The 20,034-nt window shown below is 44.1% G+C and overlaps 1 protein-coding gene across 1 annotated transcript in view; it reads right to left on the bottom strand.

Moving 5' to 3' along the window:
• LOC121282838 (sodium/hydrogen exchanger 10-like) overlaps positions 1 to 20,034 on the bottom strand; it is a 395,537-nt gene that overhangs the window by 11,165 nt on the left and 364,338 nt on the right. The window contains exons 22-23 of the mRNA XM_041196650.1: positions 12,495 to 12,686; positions 2,746 to 2,883 (exon numbers count right to left, since the gene is read on the bottom strand). Of these exons, the coding sequence (XP_041052584.1) occupies positions 2,746 to 2,883; positions 12,495 to 12,686 (330 nt within the window). The remainder of the gene's footprint in view (positions 1 to 2,745; positions 2,884 to 12,494; positions 12,687 to 20,034) is intronic.

Below are 20,034 nucleotides of genomic sequence, written 5' to 3'. Positions count from 1 at the left end.
TCCCAAGCATTTAGGTGGTTTGGTACTGCCAAATTTTCAGTTTTATTATTGATCTGCTAGTTTCTGTAATATTTCTTTTTCGCTTCATTTGGACTTGGCTTATTTTAGGGTGCAATTGGAGGCAGCCTCCTGTCAATTCACATCCCTGCTCTGTTGTGCTCCTCCATTCCTTTCTGAACCTGTCACCTTTCTTCAAACCCTATTGTTAGACAGTAACATAAGTTTTGGACACAGTTCAGAACACACTTTGGACTGTAAGTTCTCTCTTTATACAGCCCTATTAATGCAAGCCATTTATTTCCACCTTCATTAGGAGATTTTGTCTTTCAAGTCTGGCATGCGAGAGGCATGAAAAGCCTTGCTAACTCATATATTGATAATATTGTTGCTCCTTTTGGCTCTCTCTCTCGGAAATACGATCTGCCCCACATACGTTTCTTCGCTATTTACAAATCAGAGATTTTATGCACAAAAAAATCGCCCTGTTTCCTTTATTGCCCACTAAATCACCAATAGATTTTATGTTCATTTCCAAATTGTATTCTCTAAGTTTTTCAGTATGCTGCCATTCGCTTTCTACCTTAAAAACTCTTTGGGAGCAAGACTTATCAGAAGATAATTGGAAGTCTATTCTCTCTCACGTACATTCCTCATCTGTATGTGTAAGACATGGGTTGCTACAAGTTAAAATCTTACATCATATCCATCTATCCAAGATAAAATTATCTAAGATTTATCCAAATTTTGATCCAACCTGTGATAAATGCCATACTGCCCCACCCTCTCCAATTCATATGTACTGGTTGCTTCCTAAATTGGCTTTGTTTTAGACAAAAAATTTTACATCACTCTCACATATTTTCAGTAGCAACATTGAACCTTCTCCTATTACAGCATTCCATGGAGTGGAACCAAATTGCATCCCTCTTGCAAAAATTCAGACTGGCACACTTGCTTTTTCAACATCATTGACTAGATGTATTATTCTATTAAATTGGAAACAGTCTGCTCCACCTTCTTTTACTAATTGGATACGTGAACTCATGCAGAATCTTAAACTTGAGAAAATAAAGTACGCTATAAGAGGCTCCACTGATAGATTTTATGTACCTTGGCAACCTTTCTTAGATTACTTTGAGGAGCTACAGTTTTCTACCTTTATTTAACTGACCCTAAATAGGTTGTACATATTACATCAGGTAAAACTATAACTGACGTATGATTGTTACTGATTTTATTATTTATTTTTTGGGGGGTTGAGGAGGGTTTTTTCCTCTTTTTCTTTTCTTCTTCTTCCACCTACTTCTCTTTTCCTTTCTTTCTCTTTCTCTTCCAAATGTAAGTTTATTGAATTATTGCTGTACTACAAGCTTTTATTTTGTACGGTTACTTATTATGACTGTTGTTAAAATTTTTTAAAATAAAGAATTATAAAAGAACAAGAAAAAAAAATCTTAGATGAGTTGCTCTAAAGTTAAAGTAACAGTGAATATTGAGTAAATTCTGATCTCAAGGGAGATGCCAAGTTGTCAACAGACGATTGGGAAAGGGAACTCCAGGGAGCAGGTCTTAAAGGAAAAAGAGAAAGGTCCCAAGAAGACCTTTAAGTTAAGTCAAAGGACAAGGACAGGAATCTGGAACAAGATCCTGTTCAGTGGAAGTGAAAGCAAGGGGCAGAGAGGATGGCTCCAAGTTTAGAGAGAGCAAACTGCAGGAAGCAGACTCAAGGCAAAGTGGGCTTACAAGAAGCCAGAAAATCTAAGGACACATCCAAAGGTTGGTGGCTCCTTACTAAGGGCATGTGAAGCAATGGCATTCTGTTGGCATGGCTGAATATCTGAGAGAGAGTGCATGGAAGGAGGCTTAGATGCACGTGGCGATCCAGGGGAGAAGAACATCAGAAGGAGAGTTTGAATTCCCAGAGGTGGACTCTTGCAGAAGGCATCTGAGAGAAAGCATTGTTTGGGAGAAGATTCTACGAGAGTGGAGATTGGAAACCCTCGTGTGAAAGACAAAGTTCAGTAAGACTGGTTGTCTGACCACAGTTCGCCAGTTGGTTTACATGGACTGTGCTTACTGTGAACATTAGAGTATAAGATAGCTTTTGTAACTTGTGTTATCCTTGCGAATCTGTATATATCTGTAAAGGTATAGTTGTGGATGAAGGAGTATTGTAATATAGTTCATCTTTTTTTGTTCAATAAATATTTCATTCTGTTGTTAAAAGTTCAGCAGATGACTCCCGTGACTCTGTTCATTAGCCGTCCTCCACGTTTTTAAACAAAAAATAAAAGTTAGGATGTATCAAGTTGGGTTCCACCTTGGGATCTAGCTTGACAAGTAGTAGCATCATCTGGGATCATAACAATATATACTTATGTGATCTTGCTGAGTGTAAATGACTACTGTGTTCCCTTGTACAACTGTACTTCAATGTAATTCAATCATTTGTATAGTTCTTTGAGACACGATAAAGTAGAAGTTTTTTTTCCTTTTTTAGCCAAGTTTACTGTTTTGGTCCAGATTTCTGTAAGAATGGGAGGCTTCTTTTAGCTTCCATAAGAATTAATTCACTAATTCTGTGCTCTGTGTGGACAATCATGCATGCAAAAAAGACAGGCTGGAAAATCAATGCCAGTGTCATTGTCCCAACTCTGATTCACATTTTCTTCAAGGGAGTTCCTTGTCTGAAGTGCTGTATCACATAATTTACTCTGTAATTCCAAGGAATAAGAAATTAATTACCTGATATGTTATATCTTCCATCATGATAGTAATTGCAATACGAATTCCCAATGCCAGCCAGATTTTATACTCAAGAGAAGGAAATTCAGAGAAGACATCAAAAGCTTCAAAGAGGTCATCAATTGAGATGTAACAAGTCTGAAAAGGAATAAAAATGATGTAATGTGATCAAAGTGGTGGAACAAAGAAGATTATCCATTATTTTTTTCTGAAAACCAGGTCTACTGTTATAATGAAAGGAATGGCATATAATCTTGGCTGTCAACTTCACTACTGTTTTCTTTTCAACTTTCTTGTGGAATAATAAAACGGAGGGAGAGATACCAATGAAAACAAAGTTATTTTAATGACAAGATTTGAATGCTACAGACAGCATATAACTTAGTCTACTTCAACTTTATTCCACCTGTTTTTGCTTTTTGAAAGTGTTGCTTTACTCAAGAGCATGACAGAACTTGCAGGAAGATTTACTCTGCACCAGGTATAGTAAAATCATAAAACATTTGTTTTTGTTTTTTGATAGGTGTACGCATCGGTTTATATAAAAATGATCTTCATTATATATTCACTGTTCACCAATTTTAGAGTTTACTTGATGGCAATAGGAATGATGTTAGAGAAGTGCTGTTCAGAATTGGTGCAATAATAATTTTCAGAATTAAATTTGATAGATTAAAGTGCTCCTTTTCTGTTATTTTTGATTTACACTCTCACCAATTTGATATCCAAACAGGCAACCAAGTAATCTGTGATATAGTATGTTCAATGTTTGGGCGGTCTCATAAATATGAGCCAAGCCATAGGGCTGAATTTTACTTTGTAAAGTGGGACAACCGTAGTCCCACAGAAGTGTAAAATGTGGCGTGATGACGTCAGGTCTGAACCCAACGTTATCACGCCGGTCTGCCATAACACAGTAAGCAGGCAGGCGCTGAAATCAGCTGCCCAGCCACCATTTTTAAAAACCTCATTAATAAGTGGTTAAGCTTGTTTGAAAGTTAATTGACTGCAATAATACATTGCCCATGCCGTAATGTGGTGGATGCATGGGACACATGGTTGGTGGGAGGTATGTTTTTTTTCAGGCACTGTTGAAAAGGTGAATATAAAGGCTGCAGTGGGACTATGCCTGACTTCAGCAAAGAGTCTGCTGCTGAAGCTGTAAGAATTAGCCAATGTTGCAAATGTTTATTTGCATAACATTTATACCTGCGTCAAGGTGTTTCCTCAGGGAAGGAAGCAAAAGAAAAATGCTCTCATCAGCATTGTGCACTGCACCATTTGTGCTGTAAATTGGTGTCTGAAATGCAAATTGTCCAATCTGTTGGAAGAACCTCCTCCAACGAGGAAGAGAGGAGGAGGAGAAGGAGAGGAGGAGGCCAGCTGGCCAGTGGCAAATGTGCCATGAGGTGTAGGAAGGTGGGCAACCTGCTGCAGAGTGAAGGGCTGCAGGGGAAGGCAGCAACAGCAGGCAGGCAGAGATAGGTGAAGGCACAAACCTGCCAATTGAGAGTACAGGATCAGGATGTCTTACTTGCAGATGTTGGAACAGCAGTTCCTCCAAAGGCTAAGATAAAAGCAAAATACTGCAGATGCTGGAAATCTGAAACAAAAACAGAAAATCCTGGAAAAACTCAGCAGAACAGCATCTCTGGAGAGAGAAACAGAGTTAACGTTTCGAGTTCGTATGACCCTTCTTCTTATTCTCTGAAGAAGTCATACAGACTCAAAACATTAGCTCTGTTTCTCTTTCCACAGATGCTGTTAGAACTGCTGAGTTTTTCCAGCATTTTCTGTTTTTGTCTCCAAAGACTTTGTCTATCAAAGGAAACAGTCACATCCCTCTTTAGCATGCCTTCAGTGAGATACCTGGAATTGTGTGGGTGGTCATCCGGTGCCTGTGGCCTTAAAAGTAGCTGTAGCATTGAACTTCTTTGGCTCCAGGTCATTCCAGGCAGCATGTGGATACCTTAGTGGGATTACCCAAACTGCAGCCCATCACTGCATTCAGGTCTTCCTGGATGTCTTGTTTAGGCATGCCCATCATTTACATGTGTCAATGCAAATCAAGCAGAAAGAGCTAGTGGCTTTGCAGCCATGGCTGGATTCACACAGGTACAGTAAGTCCTCACTTAAAATTGCATTCCTGAAAATCATGACTTTAAGAGTAATGACTTTAAGTGAATCATAGGCTCCCATAGGAATCCACGTTAAAGCCAGAGTTAGGTTCTTTTGGATATTTCTCACTCAGAAAAAACAATGTACAAGTTTAAATACTGTATTATACATGTGCAGCACTGTGCATTCTTAGCTGAAATAACTTGCAAAATATTGGTCTGCTCAAGGCGTTATTCAGATGTCCATATAGATCAGGTGGCATTCAGGTAGCGCTCCAATATGTTGCTGCAAGAGTCACTTGTGGTCGTTGTTTGCTGTGTGTTGCACAACCTGGTCCTCCAGAGTTAAGAGGACCTGTCAGAAGAGAAACTGATTAAGGCAGTCCAGTCTTCTGATGACAAGTCTGATGAAGAGGCTGGTGAGCTGCACCAGGCAGCTGTGCAAGCAGGTCTATCAGAGGATCTGGATGACCGTTAGACAGGAGATGTTCTGATACTTAGAAGATTCCAATAGCATCTTTCTGGGCCTTAACACTTCCTCCTATTACCTCCCTATCATGAACACCAAGTTCAGGTCAGCGCAATGAGCATCACTAAATAATGTCGAACAGAGGGACCCACATGATCACAAACTCCCATAACAGCAGCTAAGAAACACAATTCACATCCATCACATTACACAGAGATAACGGATGAATACAGCCAAGAATCACATGAAAAGTAAACTCATTTATATTCACAATAAATCAAAACAATGTTCAAATTTCACAAACAAGAAAAGCACCCATGTGTGACTAAAGTGGGGTTTTCTTGATTCTTTTCTGGGTATTGCAATGTGGCGCTCACCCCTCACTACCAATTGTGGAGACCGGCTGCTGACCCTTGTGACCCCTTTCCTGGGATGATGCTGGCAGATGTCCTTGGTCACCTGAGGCTCTGAGGGCCCCGGTGTGCTGGGAGGCTCCTGCACAGTGCAGGATGTCCAAATGTCGACACAGCACTCGGAGGCAACTGTACCAATGGCAGAGAGGTGATGGAGAGGCTTTCCTCATCTGAAACACTAAGAGAGGACTCCCCCTCCAATGGCGTCAGCAGCTGCTTATCCAGCGCCGTAATCTTCTCGGTATCATCTGGCTTTCCTGCTTTCCTGAGAGGGACCAGAACCTGGATGTGACTCCGGCTCCTCATTCCTCTCTCATCCTAGTCTGGGCCCTGGAGCTCAGAGATAAGGCGATTGAATGCAGGTCAGAATGGATAACCAGTATCCCGTCAATAATCTGCTGGTTTGGCCCTCCATATCAATCACCAGTGTCAATGGAGGAAGCCATGTGTTCTATTGAGCAGGTGATTGCAGCACCCGTGGCTTGGTTGACTCCTCTAATGTCCGAGCCAAAACGTGCAACTCCTCTGGTATCTCGGCCACAACTCTACAAACCTCATACTTGCATGTCCAGCATCTGCCACCTGACGGGCGACTCCAGAGGCTCATCAATAACCTGGGGCTCAGTATCTAGGATGCCTCCAGCATTCCTCCAGCTGCCAGAGGCTTTCTCCATCTTAGTCTCTAACAGCTGTTCATGCAACTATGGCTATCCATTACAACTGAACCACGCGTACCCTCCGAGGTGCACGCATCTGGGCTGGTGCTAGGTGTGCAACCAAGATGTGACACTGCATCCTCCGAGATTTCCTCTTCCTCCTCCGAGGTTAAAATTAGTCCCCCGGGGCTTTTCCCTGCAGCTGCTGATTTGCACCTGTGCGGCAAACAAGAATGAGAGTTAGGGGATCTTGAACCTTTGAGGTGAGTTTGCTGTGACACACTTCCTCATTGCAAACACTGGAAGCATTGGTAGATGTAAACTAGTTTTTGAACCCTAGACCCTTCAACATAGAGGCACAAATTCTTCAAGCCTCCAAAGTCACAAGCCACCAATGCTACCTGCCTGCCAGCTACCCCAGCTTCAAGCACACAGCTCTCCCTGGCCCCTTCAGAACTGTTAATAAAAATGCGCCCTTGGAATCTCACCACCCCAGGGCCTGCCTCCAAGCTCAACCAAAGGCCCAGTTCTGATCATTGGCAGCCAATTCCAGGACCTCCTCCTTGATGGGTGGCAGGATAGCCAAGCTTGGGAAACTGCCTCCGGTCCTGTTCCCCCACCCCGGGCCATTGTGCAACCTCTTCTCTGCAAACAAAGAGAGAAATTGCAATGATGCTGCTGTGCTACAATCATCCCTGCAAATGTGTGACCATTATGTATTTTGCCAGCAGCACAGCTTGGTCAAAGCTCTTTGCCAACTAACTGGTGTTGCAGTTCCCGCCGACCTTCCATAACCCATGTAAAGAAGAGAAGTAGGTTTGAAATGGTAATTAGATAAACATAGGGAAATAGAAGGTGAGGTGTAAAGGGGGCAATTTGCATTTTTAATTAGACTATTCAGAAGAGCGGGTGAAATACTACACCTAACAAGGTGAAGCTCAGAAACAATGTGTTTATTTTTTTGTTAAAGCTTACTAGTAAAGTGGGTATTATGAAAGGGTTTTATTGTTAGAAGATTTAAAGTTTAAAAAAACCTTGTGACAATGAGAATTGCATTCAAAGAGGAAAATATGAATAAAGGAAGAGAAGGATGTTGGTAAAAGGAGGAGGGATTCTAATATCTAAAGCCTCCAGCCTGTAAGCCTCAAGTCTGTCTGCAAGGACCCAGAGCTGAAAGAAATTCATTTTGAATGTGGCTGTCAAAGGGTGTGCTTTGCCAGGGGTCTGTTTAAATCTGTGTGTTTTACTGTTACCTTACCGGGTGTCTAATTGAGAGTCAGATTAATTAGAGGATTTGTAGTTATTATAGTAGTAATTTTGTAGACATATGTATGTACCTACAATCTTTCTTGTATTAATAAATGTTTAATTTAATTTTATAAAAAACCTCTTGAGGCTCAGTGGTCTTATTACTACTGAATCCAAAGCCTACATCTCAAAACATACAAATTGCAAAAATGGGTTATGACTGTTGTTTCAAATTTCCTGCTTGGATTTGAACAACACAGCTTTTGCCATTGGCTGTGTTGTGGTAGGTGGGTTGGGGGTGAGTTGGTTGTTGGGTAAGAGAGTTTAGGACCTGAGACTGGGGGGGAGAGAGAGAGTTTAGATCCTGAGTCTTTGGGGACAGAGTGTTTAGACCCTGAAACTTGGGGAAGAGAGAGAGAGAGAGATCCTGAGATAGGGGTGAGGGGTGAGTTTAGATCCAGAGATTGGGGAGGGGGGAGATCTTAGACCCTGAGACCTGGGAGATGGAAAGTATAGACCCTGAGACTAAAATGAATTAAGAACTGATGGGGATCAGGTGGTGCTCTCAAGCATGTTCTGTCTAGCTGAACATTTTCTTTGGAGGCAATGAAAAACTGAATAAGCTCAGATATTATTTAAGTAATTAAATCCTTCTATTTTTCAATGCAGGTTGCGGAGCACATTGGATAGCCTTGAACGCATTGGATAGCTTTGAGCGCACTGGATAGCTTTGAGTGCACTGGACAGCTTTGAGCATGTTGGATAGCTTGAGAGTGCTGGATAGCTTTGAGCGCAATGGATATAGGCTTGAGTGTACAGCATAGCTTTGAGCACACTGGATATAGGTTTGAGTGCACTGGATAGCTTTGAGTGCACTATCAAATTTTATGTCAAATACCTTCCAAGAACTTTTGATGTCAAACTGTAATTGAACGCATTGAGCACACTTGAACGCTAAAGTTATGTTAAAATTTTTGGGTAGGGAATGGTGATACACTTGCCCTTGAAGATCTCAAAAGATCATTAAGATTTTCCGGCACTGCAGCCAGGTTCGCTGGATGACCCAAGGCTGCTGACCTCCTCTGCGACCTCTGTTGAGGATGCTTTTATCTGGCTATAAAGTCTCCTCTTCCTGTCAGTGGGCAGAAGGAAATCCTACCTATCACACACAGCCTGGAGGAAAACTCGGGAGTCACTGTCAAACCTTGGGGCCATCCTTGGTCTTGGGCCCTCTCCAGCAACTACCTTCACTCTCTCGGCCATCTGTGGATGGACAGAGAGAGAATTAAAGGGCTGATTTCGAATTTCTCCCTAAAGACTTGCTATTCAAGAGAGTAATGGTCAGCTGCATTCAAATGTTTTCTTTCTTGGGAACTAGCAGAATGGTTATCCACATTTATATCCAAGCCTTTACCTATTGCAATAGCTCACTGAAATTTAAATTCATCCAAACAAAATTCTTCAGCATCCAAGGCGTGCTTTCATATGTAGATGCCACAGTCCCCTGCTAGGGGTGCCTTTAAATGGATGGCCGTGACCTACTTCCAGTTCAGGGCTTGACCCCCACACCCCATCCCCTTTCAGCTGCTCGCAGCTGTTGGCTGGCTCCCTACTGGCCACTACACGTATTATCTGGTGTCTCTCAAAGGCGGAACTGGGAGTCGGCGATCCACACACTTCTGGGTTGGTCTTATGCTCACTGCCAAAGTATGTAAAATTCAGCACATTATGACAGATGCATTAGGGCATATAGCAACATTGTCGCTGAATAAAAACCCTGGACCTCCCAGTCTAACAGCATTGTGAAAGTACCTGAACCAAATGGGCTGCAACAATTCAAGACAGCCCATCAACACATTCTCAAAGGCAACTAACTATGGGCAATAAATGTTGGCCTTGCCAGTGATGACCATCCTGAAAATAAAATTTATAACAGATTTTCCTCCACATTGTGCCTGACAATCAGCAGCTCCCAATAAAAAGAGGAGAATGAAAAGGGGAGAACCTGTTACATCAGTTTTCTATCTCTTTGTACCTCCCCAAGACTTCCTGGGGCTTCCTAGGGCACACAAATAGGCCTGCAGTGGCCACTTGACTAGCATAGACAATGTGAGGCAGGGTCAACCCATTTTCCCTTGAGTTTTTTTTGGCATTCCACTGTAGGGTATCTGTGCAAATCTATTGCAACCCTCCTGACCAGATATTCTGAGAGGATTTCAGAAGTAAGCCAAAAACAGTAAGGACATTTTTTAATTTAAATTTAATTACTCCCCCAGGATGATCAGAAGCTGCGGCCAGAAGACCCCAATCTTGATGACATGGATGTTGAGAGATGTAGGCTACACTGTGATTTTATGCCCTTTTAGGAATATAGCTCAGCTAGGGGTAGCAAGACTGGGGGCTGGATTTTCACTTCCGAGACGGGTATCTCGAGCTGGGAAATTTCCCAACTCAGCAGACGAGCCTCAATTTAAAGGATCCCGTTACATGCAATCTTTGCTCTGGGAAGGCGGAGGCAGGGGAGAGTCAGACCCACTGACACCGGAAACAGATGGCAGGTAGTCATGGGTGCAGGTGGAATGGGTGAGTGCTGAGGCAGAATGGTTAGAAGGCCTAACTCAGTTCTTTGGTACTTAGTCCCAGACGTACTAAAAGCGATAAGGCCCTCAGAAAGATGTTAATCAAGAAAAACAAACACTCCCCTTCAATTTGCCCAATCCCCTGCTGAACTGATTTATTTGGGTTAATCTGTTGCCTATTCCTAATTGTCCTTGAGAAGGTGGTGGTGAGCTGCCTTCTTGAATCACTGCAGTCCATTTGGCATAAGCACACCCAGAGCGCTGTTATGAAGGGAGTTCCATGTCTTTTTAGTCAATGGAGGAAGAATAGTTCCAAGTCAGGATGGCATTTGTTGTGGAGCTTGTATATGGTGGTGTGCTTATGCATCTGCTGCTTTTGTCCTCCTACGTGGTAGAAGTCACGGGTTTGGAAGTTGCTGTCAAAGAAGTCACGGTGTGCCAGTGGTGGAGGGAGTGAATGTTTTAGGTGATAGATGTTAATTGTATCAATTGAAGTACATACAGTTAGTGGGCATTGAATGTTGGTTACTTGAGCACATATAAAGAGACATTTACTGACAGAAGAGTTGAGTGGAGTCAGGAGATATAAACCTGTAATTTTTCACTTGTGAATAAACCTATCCCAAATAAATACTGGCTTTGCATTCTTCCTTCATCACTGGCTATCAAGAGTATAAAAGCAGATAGAGTGCTGAGCAAGCAGACTGGATACTGTTGAGCTTCTTGTGTAATGTTGGTGCTGCACTCACCAAGGTAAGTGGACAGTATTCCATCACACACCTGGCATGCCATGCAGATGGTGGACTGGTTTTGAGGAATCAGGATGTGAGTTACTTGCTGCAGAATTCCCAGCCTCTGGGCTGCTCTTGTAGCCACAGTATTTATATACAAGAATAAGGAAGGCTTGCTACAATTGTATAGAGCTTCGGTGAGACCGCATCTGGAGTACTGGGCACAGTTCAGGTGTCCATATCTAAGAAAGGATATACTTGTCATGGGGATGGTACAGTGAAAGTTCACTAGATTATTTCCTGTGATCAAATGTTTGTTCTGTGATAAGAGGCTGAGTAAATTAGGCCTATACTTTCTGCAGTTTAGAAGAATGAAAGGTGATTTCACTGAAACATACAGGAATCTGAAGGACTTGACAGGGTAGTTGCTGAGAGGTTGTTTCTCCTGGTTGGGGAATGTAGAATAAGGTGGCATAGTCTCAGGATAATGAGTCAATTATTTAGAACTCAGATGAGGAGAGATTTGTTCATTCAAGGGCTTATGAATCTTTTAGAATTCTGTAGCCCAGAGGCTTGTGGATGCTCCATCATTGAGTACATTCAAGGCTGAGACATAGATTTTTTATAGGAAGGGAATCAAAGGGAATAATGCAGAAAGTGCAGCTGAGGTAGAAAATCAATCATGATTGTTTTGAGGAGTGGAACAGGTTCAGGGAGCCATATGGTCTACTCCTGCTCCTATTCCTTATGTTCCTGTACTTCGAATTTTCTAGGGCCACAGCTGTCAAAAATATAACAGTTTATCTATTGTGATGTACAGTGGGGGCCCCAACCAGTGAGCAGGGTGGGGTTTTTCCAATGAGAGATCTGGTCGAGTGTGCAAGCACTAAAAATGTCTCTTGATAAAACCAGTCTGCTCCATAGAGTCATCACATCTATCATTCTACAGGGATCAACAGGATGGTTTCCTCTGGTCACTGGACATTAAGAGGTCTGAGCAAGATTTCTCACTTTTGTGCTCACTAACCTGCAATTTTTTACCTATTTACTTTATTAGATGGAAATTTGTGGGCCAGGTTTGAAGCAGAAAATCTCACCCATAATCAACATTGTGAAAAGTCTTCCTTGGATTCATTTCCACTAAAGAATAAAAGGAATGTAGTTACTAGTTTTCTAGGGACCCAAGAAATCTTGCTGACATTTAAGATGTTGCTAAAGATTGGAGGAAATTACCACATTGACTCCCTTCCTGTAATAGTGCTAACTTCAAGATAGCCTAACTTAGTTACCTTTCAAAACGAGTATCCTATAAATATAGTACAATTTCTCAGACAACTTGATGTTAACATTGTAATTCTTTTACTCAAGGGAAGGTCATACACATATGTAAGCATAACAATACCAGCAACAATTTTTGGGCTGGCATTTGTTCAAGTACGTTTCCATTCAAATGAAAACCATTTGTTAGTTTATCTATTTAAAATGGGTTGTATAAATAAATGTTATCGTTAGCAGTAAAAGAAGCTTGTTCCTGACCTGTGCTACAGTTTCACAGGTAACAGTTACTTCCATCCTTTGCTGAGTTAGGCAGTTTAGTTCTCCAATAATCGCACCACTGCTCCTGTAATCAGTAAAGGAGGGTCTGCTTTCGCCTGATGTTAATTCATCATCTTCGTCTACTTCCAAGCCTTTACTGCTGGTTCCAAGTGATGGCTTGACACCATGTAGCTATTAAATATAGGGAAAACAGTTTAATTTATAATTTTTTGATAATAAGGACAATCTAAACCAAGAGCAATTAAAAAGTCCAAACATACATGCATATATATTCAGATGTTTAGTTAATACCGATTTGGCAACGGGTGCAACTCCGAATGATGTTTTATGACACAGCAATATGCTTCATTAATTATCTGAAATATAAATTCAGACACCTAATAGACGTGCTCATCTCTCTTGAATAGCTTGAGTTTACCAAATCATGTGTGTAACTTCAGCATCACTTTCCTTAGCTGAATAAAGAATATTGAAAGGTGGACAGATAAATTAAGGCCAGTATGTTAAATAAAAATATAGTAGAATCAATTTTCTGTGCTCACAATAGAAAATGAAATGCTCCTATCTTGGACTAAAGACAAGGCTAAATATTCCTTAGTCACATCATTTTTATGATTACTCCATGAAATAATCTGTTTTCTTACCACAATTAGAAATGTTCACTTTTTGAAGATCTGGATCAAATTGGATGCTTTTTGTTTCAAATATTTTTATTTTTAATAGTTTTAATTTTTTAAAAACAGTCGCCTGGGTATTGTTCAAAAGAGATACTTGTTGCCAAAGTTTTTTGGCTTGCACTCATCAGGACAAATGCAAGAATGCCAAATTTCAAACAGACACAACAATTTTTACAATAGGATCCATTCTCAGGATGCAGATGTGCTGGCAAGGCCAGAATACTGCCCATCCCTGCATGCTTTAAGATGCTAGTGGTGGAATTTTTTACTGAAGTTGGACGTGTAGCAGTGTGATACACTTGGAATGAGATTGGAGTCACATACAGCCCAGACAAGAACAGCAGCATTCTTCCATAAAGGGCACTCCAATAATAATTGAGAGACATGGGGCTGAGTTTTATGCCCACCCCACCAGGGATGAAAAGGCTAGTAAAATAAAACCAGCCCACTTCCTTCCTGCCTACCTTGATCCATCCCCCAAATTACTAGGCCGGATAAAGCATCAGGTAGCTCACATGCCCTTGGGCCTACTGAGGCCAATTAACTTTCACTTAAGGGCTTCAATCTGTCTTTGCTGCAGTTTTTCGGTCTGCTGGAGGAGGCGGGGGTGGGGGGGGAGGGGGCAAGACGAGCAGCCCAGCAGTACCTCCTTTCGGGGAACCCCTGTGCCTATCAGCAGCACCCCCACCAAAATTGTACTCTCTCTATCCTGCTCTCTGGCCTCTCCAGCCTGAGCCCCACCCCCAACCCACCTCCCCATCTTTGTGGAGTCTCCCAGCTGGGCCCACCCAAAATCCCCAGCTCGGGAGACATCTCTTCTTCTCCACAGGGACTGTAATTCCAGCAGTGGCCATTACTCTCTTCTGGTGCTGTGGGGACTACACAGCTGCCAGCCAATCAGATTGTTCAGAAGCTCTCTAAGGTGGAAGACCCATTCTGACCCAGGGTAGAATTTTCCATTTTTGATAATAAGGTGGAAGATAATTGATTATGCATAGGTGAGTAACTCTCTGAAACACGTGATGGGTTGGGAACTGCTTCATCTTCCCCACCATCACCTAATGAGGTCAAAGGACTGGATGCCATATTTAAATGCCACCTAAACACACATATTTACTCTCCCCAGCCCAGCTGTGTGAAGGAGGTATCTCCAGATAGCTGCGTGCAAGAGGAAAGCTGCCCGAGGTTCAGCAATGACTCCCTTGAGGCCCTCATCAATGGAGTACACCAACACCAGGATGTTCTCTACCCCAGAGATGGTTCCAGGAATCCCACCAACCTCACACTGCTGGCCTGGGAGGCAAATGCAAGGGAGGTCAGCTTCTCAGGCACCCACCCAAGAAATGTCATACAGTGCAGGAAGAGGATGAATGATATCATTCGCTCCACCAGGGTAAGTCAATTTTCAGCTCATTCCAATCTCACACTTTCATAATGGCATCATACATTCAAAGGATTACACTGCTCAGGGATCTCACACCATATTAGCCGGAGACACAGCACCACTGATAGTTTCACAGGCACTTTAACATCATTAGCATTTCATCTATCATGCTGCACAAACTGCATCCTCAGCCCTTACTGGGGAGGGCTCAGCACACACAGCAGGCATGCATGCTTCCCACCCTCTGCTCCATCTCTTCTCATCACATTCCATCCCTTTGTCTTCATGCAGGTCAAGATTGCCCCATAACAAGAAGGAGAGATCCCAGGCTGGAGGAGGGCCGACAACCTGGAGCTGACCAAATTCAAGGAGGATGTCACCAAGTTGGTGGTGAGGACAGGGAACACTCCTGTGCGGAAGGCAAGATCAGCCTCTCCCAGCAAGCCAGTATGGATGAGCCCTCCATGAGTTCATCAAATCCTGATAATCACAGTGAATAACATGCAATGTTGTATTCTGCCTGCTTATGAACTACATCTATCTTCTCTCTCTTACAGGCACCAGCAGGTCCAGACTGACCTCTAGAGCCAACATAAGCTCCAGGCCACCTCAGAGAAGGATGATGAGGAGCCATTGGAAGAAGAGCCATCACAGCTTTCACTTGCACCCTTCATCAGCTCAGAGGCACACACCCCAGTAGGTCATAGTTATAGAGTCGGCTTGGGGTCACATCCTGGGGAATACCTCACAGACATATCTCCACAGCAGTTGGAGGCAGTGACAGCCTAGATCTCTGGTACTCGAAGGACTGCTGGAGATCAGGCACCCACTAAGTCCAAGTCTGATCATGAGCCTCTAGAATCGACTGTACCATGCATGCTGGTGATGCAATGACAGACAGTGGAAAATCAGGCAGAGTTGCAAGTGGCAGTCAACAGATTAGAGCAAAGGATGGAGTCCATCCACATTCTGTCTGATGTTGAGGCACTGAAATGCTAGTGCCTCGAGGGCTCCATGGGAAGGGTGGTGACTGCCTTGGAAGCCTTGTTCCAGCAGAACCTATCAGATTGCACTCAGATCTGCACTTCACTGCTGTATTGGTGGGATTCATCACTGCCCAGGCAAGAGAGGGGTGGTGCATCTGGACCTCAGTCCAGGAGCCTCTTCTCCCCAGAGAGTTATGCAGGGGTCTTTGGCACCCACAGGGAGGAGGACCAGCAGCTGGAGACCCCGGGGCCATACACCGAGATGATTCCGACAGTGTCCAGCCTTACCCAATCCCCTCTGCCTGTGGCCCCATCACTTCCAGCTGTTCAGGCTGAGGAGGATGCAGCTGTTCCACAGCAGGAAGTCTAAAGCAGGCCAGGGTCCTCCAGCTCTCAGCCATCTAGAAGACGCCCGCCAAAGTCATCATAGATAGCAGGGTGTAGCAGTTAGCAGGCTGCCTCCACCCTTGCTGTGGATTTCAGGAATGCACCTGGATGAAGCGATATGCTTCGAAAAAATAAGAAACTTTCAAATAACTTCTGGGTTATGCGTTTTCAGTGTTAATATCATGCGACTTTGTAAGTACATTTACTGTTCGTGAGAATGGTCTCATCATTTGAAAGCGTTGTGTATATGCATCTACGTGCCCTCTTACTGCAAGGGTGAACCATGCTTGCACTCAGTAATCATGACCCTTTGTAAGCCTGACATTATGTGATGTGTAACTGACTCATAATATTTACTCTACCCTTGTGTTATGTCAGGGAGATGTGTCAAACTCTTTATTGGAAGTGTCTACAAAGTAGATTAGCAACCATACTCCTTACAAGACAACATGGAATTAGGCGTGTTCACTAGCCTTGGAGGGGTAGCTGGAATTGTCTCTCAAAATGAGAACGCTGTCTTCATTGGTAGTGCCAAAGCACAAGACCTGCAGTCACGATGGTCTCTCCAACCAGGCTCGCATCTCAGTGTCCACTAAAAGTTTCTCAAAGTGGCAATGACTGCATCAAGTCATTTGACGCAGTGTCTGGGCTGTTGTGGCGACAATCACTTCCCAGAGTGCAAGGATGCAGGGTTCACTACTGACCTTTCCAAAGATTAAAGCCTGGTGAATCATGAGGGTTGAAGAATTTGCTCTCAATGTCACTGGCTGTAAAGGACTTTCAGTGGACTGGCATGGCATTAAGGACCAGAAGGAATGTGGCTGTGTCCTGGAATCGTGTGGCTATCAGTGTGGCAAGGGCATGCCTTCCAGTCGTGCTTCTTTGATGGCATCCTCATGTGGAAGCAGACCCTGATCTCCCAATTCAGGTTCCTGCCCTTCCTGCTCCTCATCGTCCAAGGAGCTCTCAGCCTCCTCCATATCTCCCACTGGCAAGAGCCCTTTGAAATGCAAGATTGTGAAGGGTACAGCAGATCATGATTATGTGGGACATCCTCTGTGGAGAGTACTGCGGAGCCCCACCTGGGCAGTCCAAACATCGGAAGTGCATCTTCAGGATGCCAATAGTCTGCTTGATGATGGATCATGTCGCCTCATACGCCGCATTGTATCTCTCTTCCGAGTGACTCTAAGGACGACACATGGGTGTCATGAGCCATCGTCTGAGCAGGTACCCCTTATACCCAAACAGCCATCTGTGTAATCGCTGAGGCCCTTCAAATATGTGAAGCGCCTGGGAGTAGCTCAGGGTGTATGGGAACTCTAGGGTACCTGGCACAAATGTGCATGATATGTTTCTGATCACACATCAGTTGAATGATCAGGGCGCGGAACCCTTTCTTGTTAATGAACATCAGGGGCTGGTGCCATGGAGCTCTCTATGCCACATGTGTACAATCAATTGTACCCTGTACTCTAGGGAAGTCTGAGATAGCTGCAAGCCCCAGAAATATAGCAGCCTCGCTTTTTTCATCCAGTCTGAAGTTCACATAATAATGGGCCATACTGTAGAGGGCATCTGTCACCTCCTTGATACATTTATGTGCTGAGGACTGAGATGCCGCATAGGCCCCCTGTGGATCCCTGGAACAATCCACAGGGAAAAAAAAAATTGAGCGTGGTAGTGACCTTCAGGGCCACTGGCAGGGGACGTCCTCCCAGTCCATGGGGCATTAGATCCTCCCACAGAATGTTGCAGATATGATCCACCAAATCTTTTGGCAAGCGCAGATATGTGCGGCATTGTCTATCACTCATCTCCAGATAGGAAAGTCTTCTTCAGTACATTCTTGGTCATGCGAGTTGCCTCTGTAGGATGGGTCTAAGCTCGTCATGCTTTGGGTGCTGCTGGGGATTCCCTGGACCATGGACCTGAAGCCGGGCCTCCCTTCAAAGGTGGGACAGGCAGCGCTGGGCCCTTCTCCTCCTCCTCAATTCGATCACTGTCATCAAGAAGGGAGCATTAAGCACAGGCTCCATTATTCAATCCTCTTTCTCCCTGGGGACTGATAGATGCAAGAGATTAAGGAACACTGGGCAAATAGAGTAGACCTCCAACTCACGTACAGAAAGCCAATGTTGTGCCCAACAGATGCGTCTGCACTATTGGCTTTTCACTGGTACAGTCTTGCAGCTGAAGCACACACTCACATATCTCGGTGACCACGGTGCCAGCCCTGATACTTGACATCTCAATCCCACAGAGTTTAGGAGAGGTTTGAACACATTCATGAAATGTGCCACCTTACCAAAGGCAACCCTGCAATCAATGATTTTGTATGCTAATCAAGCTCAACTTGGACTTCAGCAATGAATAGATGCCCTTTGGCCCATCATCTGTGCCAATTGGAGAAGGCACATTAGAGGCTTTCATTGACAATCAAGCAGATATGCAGCACTGTGCTCTCTTAACGGTTGCCTGCATTTTGCATTCTCACATACCTCCCTGTTAAATCTCAAATGGAGCAACTGTATTGTGAAGCCAAGGACTCTTGCAGTCTCTCATTAAAGTGAAAAAAGACCATGGCTCCAACTTCACCTTCTCAAGGAAGTCTTAATCTTTTCTCTCAGCTCTGACTCCATTTCAATATTGAGGCTCCAAGTTTGAGGCTGCTTCCTAAAAAGGACCCCCAACGCAGCCCTGATCTCCTCCTCCCACATGCTCTCTGACTACTCCCATGCAGATTCTTTTCCAGTTTCGATTTCAAACTGTGCCACAACTTTGGGCTTGCATGATGGTGGTGATGTGATTTTATTTTGAGACCAACTTCAACCCTCCAGTGTTTCTGGAACCCCACAGCATGTAGTTGAAGCTCCCTCCCAATATTCTCCAGCCTCCCTCCCCAATAATTCTGGATCTTATTATAATTGTGCTTGATATTCCAACCCTCCCACCTGAATCCATCACTGTAGACGTCCCCATGCCCAATATGGATCACTCTGCCCTATCTAGAGATTGTGTGCACAGTCATGTACAGAAGAGGCAACCCCTCCACAGGAAAGTTTTGATTACCCCACTCTGTATTATGTATTTCCCCTTCACAGACTGCAGATACCTCCCCTAACCACGACCATCCCACCTGCAGCCCAGTACCAAGCAAGACACTGGCTGTAAGACCATGACTATGCCCTGCACACCAAACTGTGCCTTATCCCAATTGAGCACACAGCCCTTGCCCCTCCCTGGAGGGGGTCTACGACATGCGTGCCTTGCATAGCCCTGTAGCAAGGCCCGCAAAACCCCACTAAACTGCAGGACTGTCTTTAATCTCTCACCATGACTGCGAGATCCACTAAGCGCCAGAACTGCCTTTAATCTCTCACCCTGACCTCTTGTCCCCAGACCTGGGACTGTGACTTTCAATGAGCTCTCCCATTCCTTCTTTACTGATGACAACACAGTCTCCCCACCCAACCCCCATGAGTCTCTGTGCTACCCATCCCTCATGTACAAACCTTTCCCCTCCCCCCACCTCCATGAGTCTTTGTGCAATCCCTCCCTGTTGTGCCACACTAACAGCACCCCTGCCCTCGTATTCTGGAGTTTGTGTGCATGCACCCCCATTCATACAGTTCAATTCCCATCCCCTTACTTTTGTGTTTGCATTCTAGTCTTCCATGTCCGGGTCCAGTTTCCCCACCCTCAGTCTCCCCTCTGCCTGCCATTGTTTCTCTCCCCCCCACCTCATTCTCCAACCCCACCATTGCCCATTGTCCCCCATTGCTCCTTCCTCATTCCCCACCTCCGACCTCACTATTATCCACCGCAACTGTGTCTCTGTCATTCTCCACCTCCAATCCTTGGTCACAATGCTGGTTTCAGTCTCAAAGTGCACTCCTGCCTGAGCCCCACAGATAACACCTTCCCAGAGAATGGAAGAAGGCACTGAGCAGACCTACCATACACCCCCACCAGTGTGGCGTCACTGTAATTAATGAGAACCCACAGCAAAGCTACTGCAGGTAGGCTTTGAATGTTACATAGAAACATAGAAAATAGGAACAGGAGTAGGTCAATCAGCTCTT

The sequence above is a fragment of the Carcharodon carcharias genome, chromosome 10 (genome assembly GCF_017639515.1).
Source record: "Carcharodon carcharias isolate sCarCar2 chromosome 10, sCarCar2.pri, whole genome shotgun sequence".
NCBI classification, from domain to species: Eukaryota; Metazoa; Chordata; class Chondrichthyes; order Lamniformes; family Lamnidae; genus Carcharodon; species Carcharodon carcharias.
This window is presented reverse-complemented; position numbering and strand designations above follow the sequence as displayed.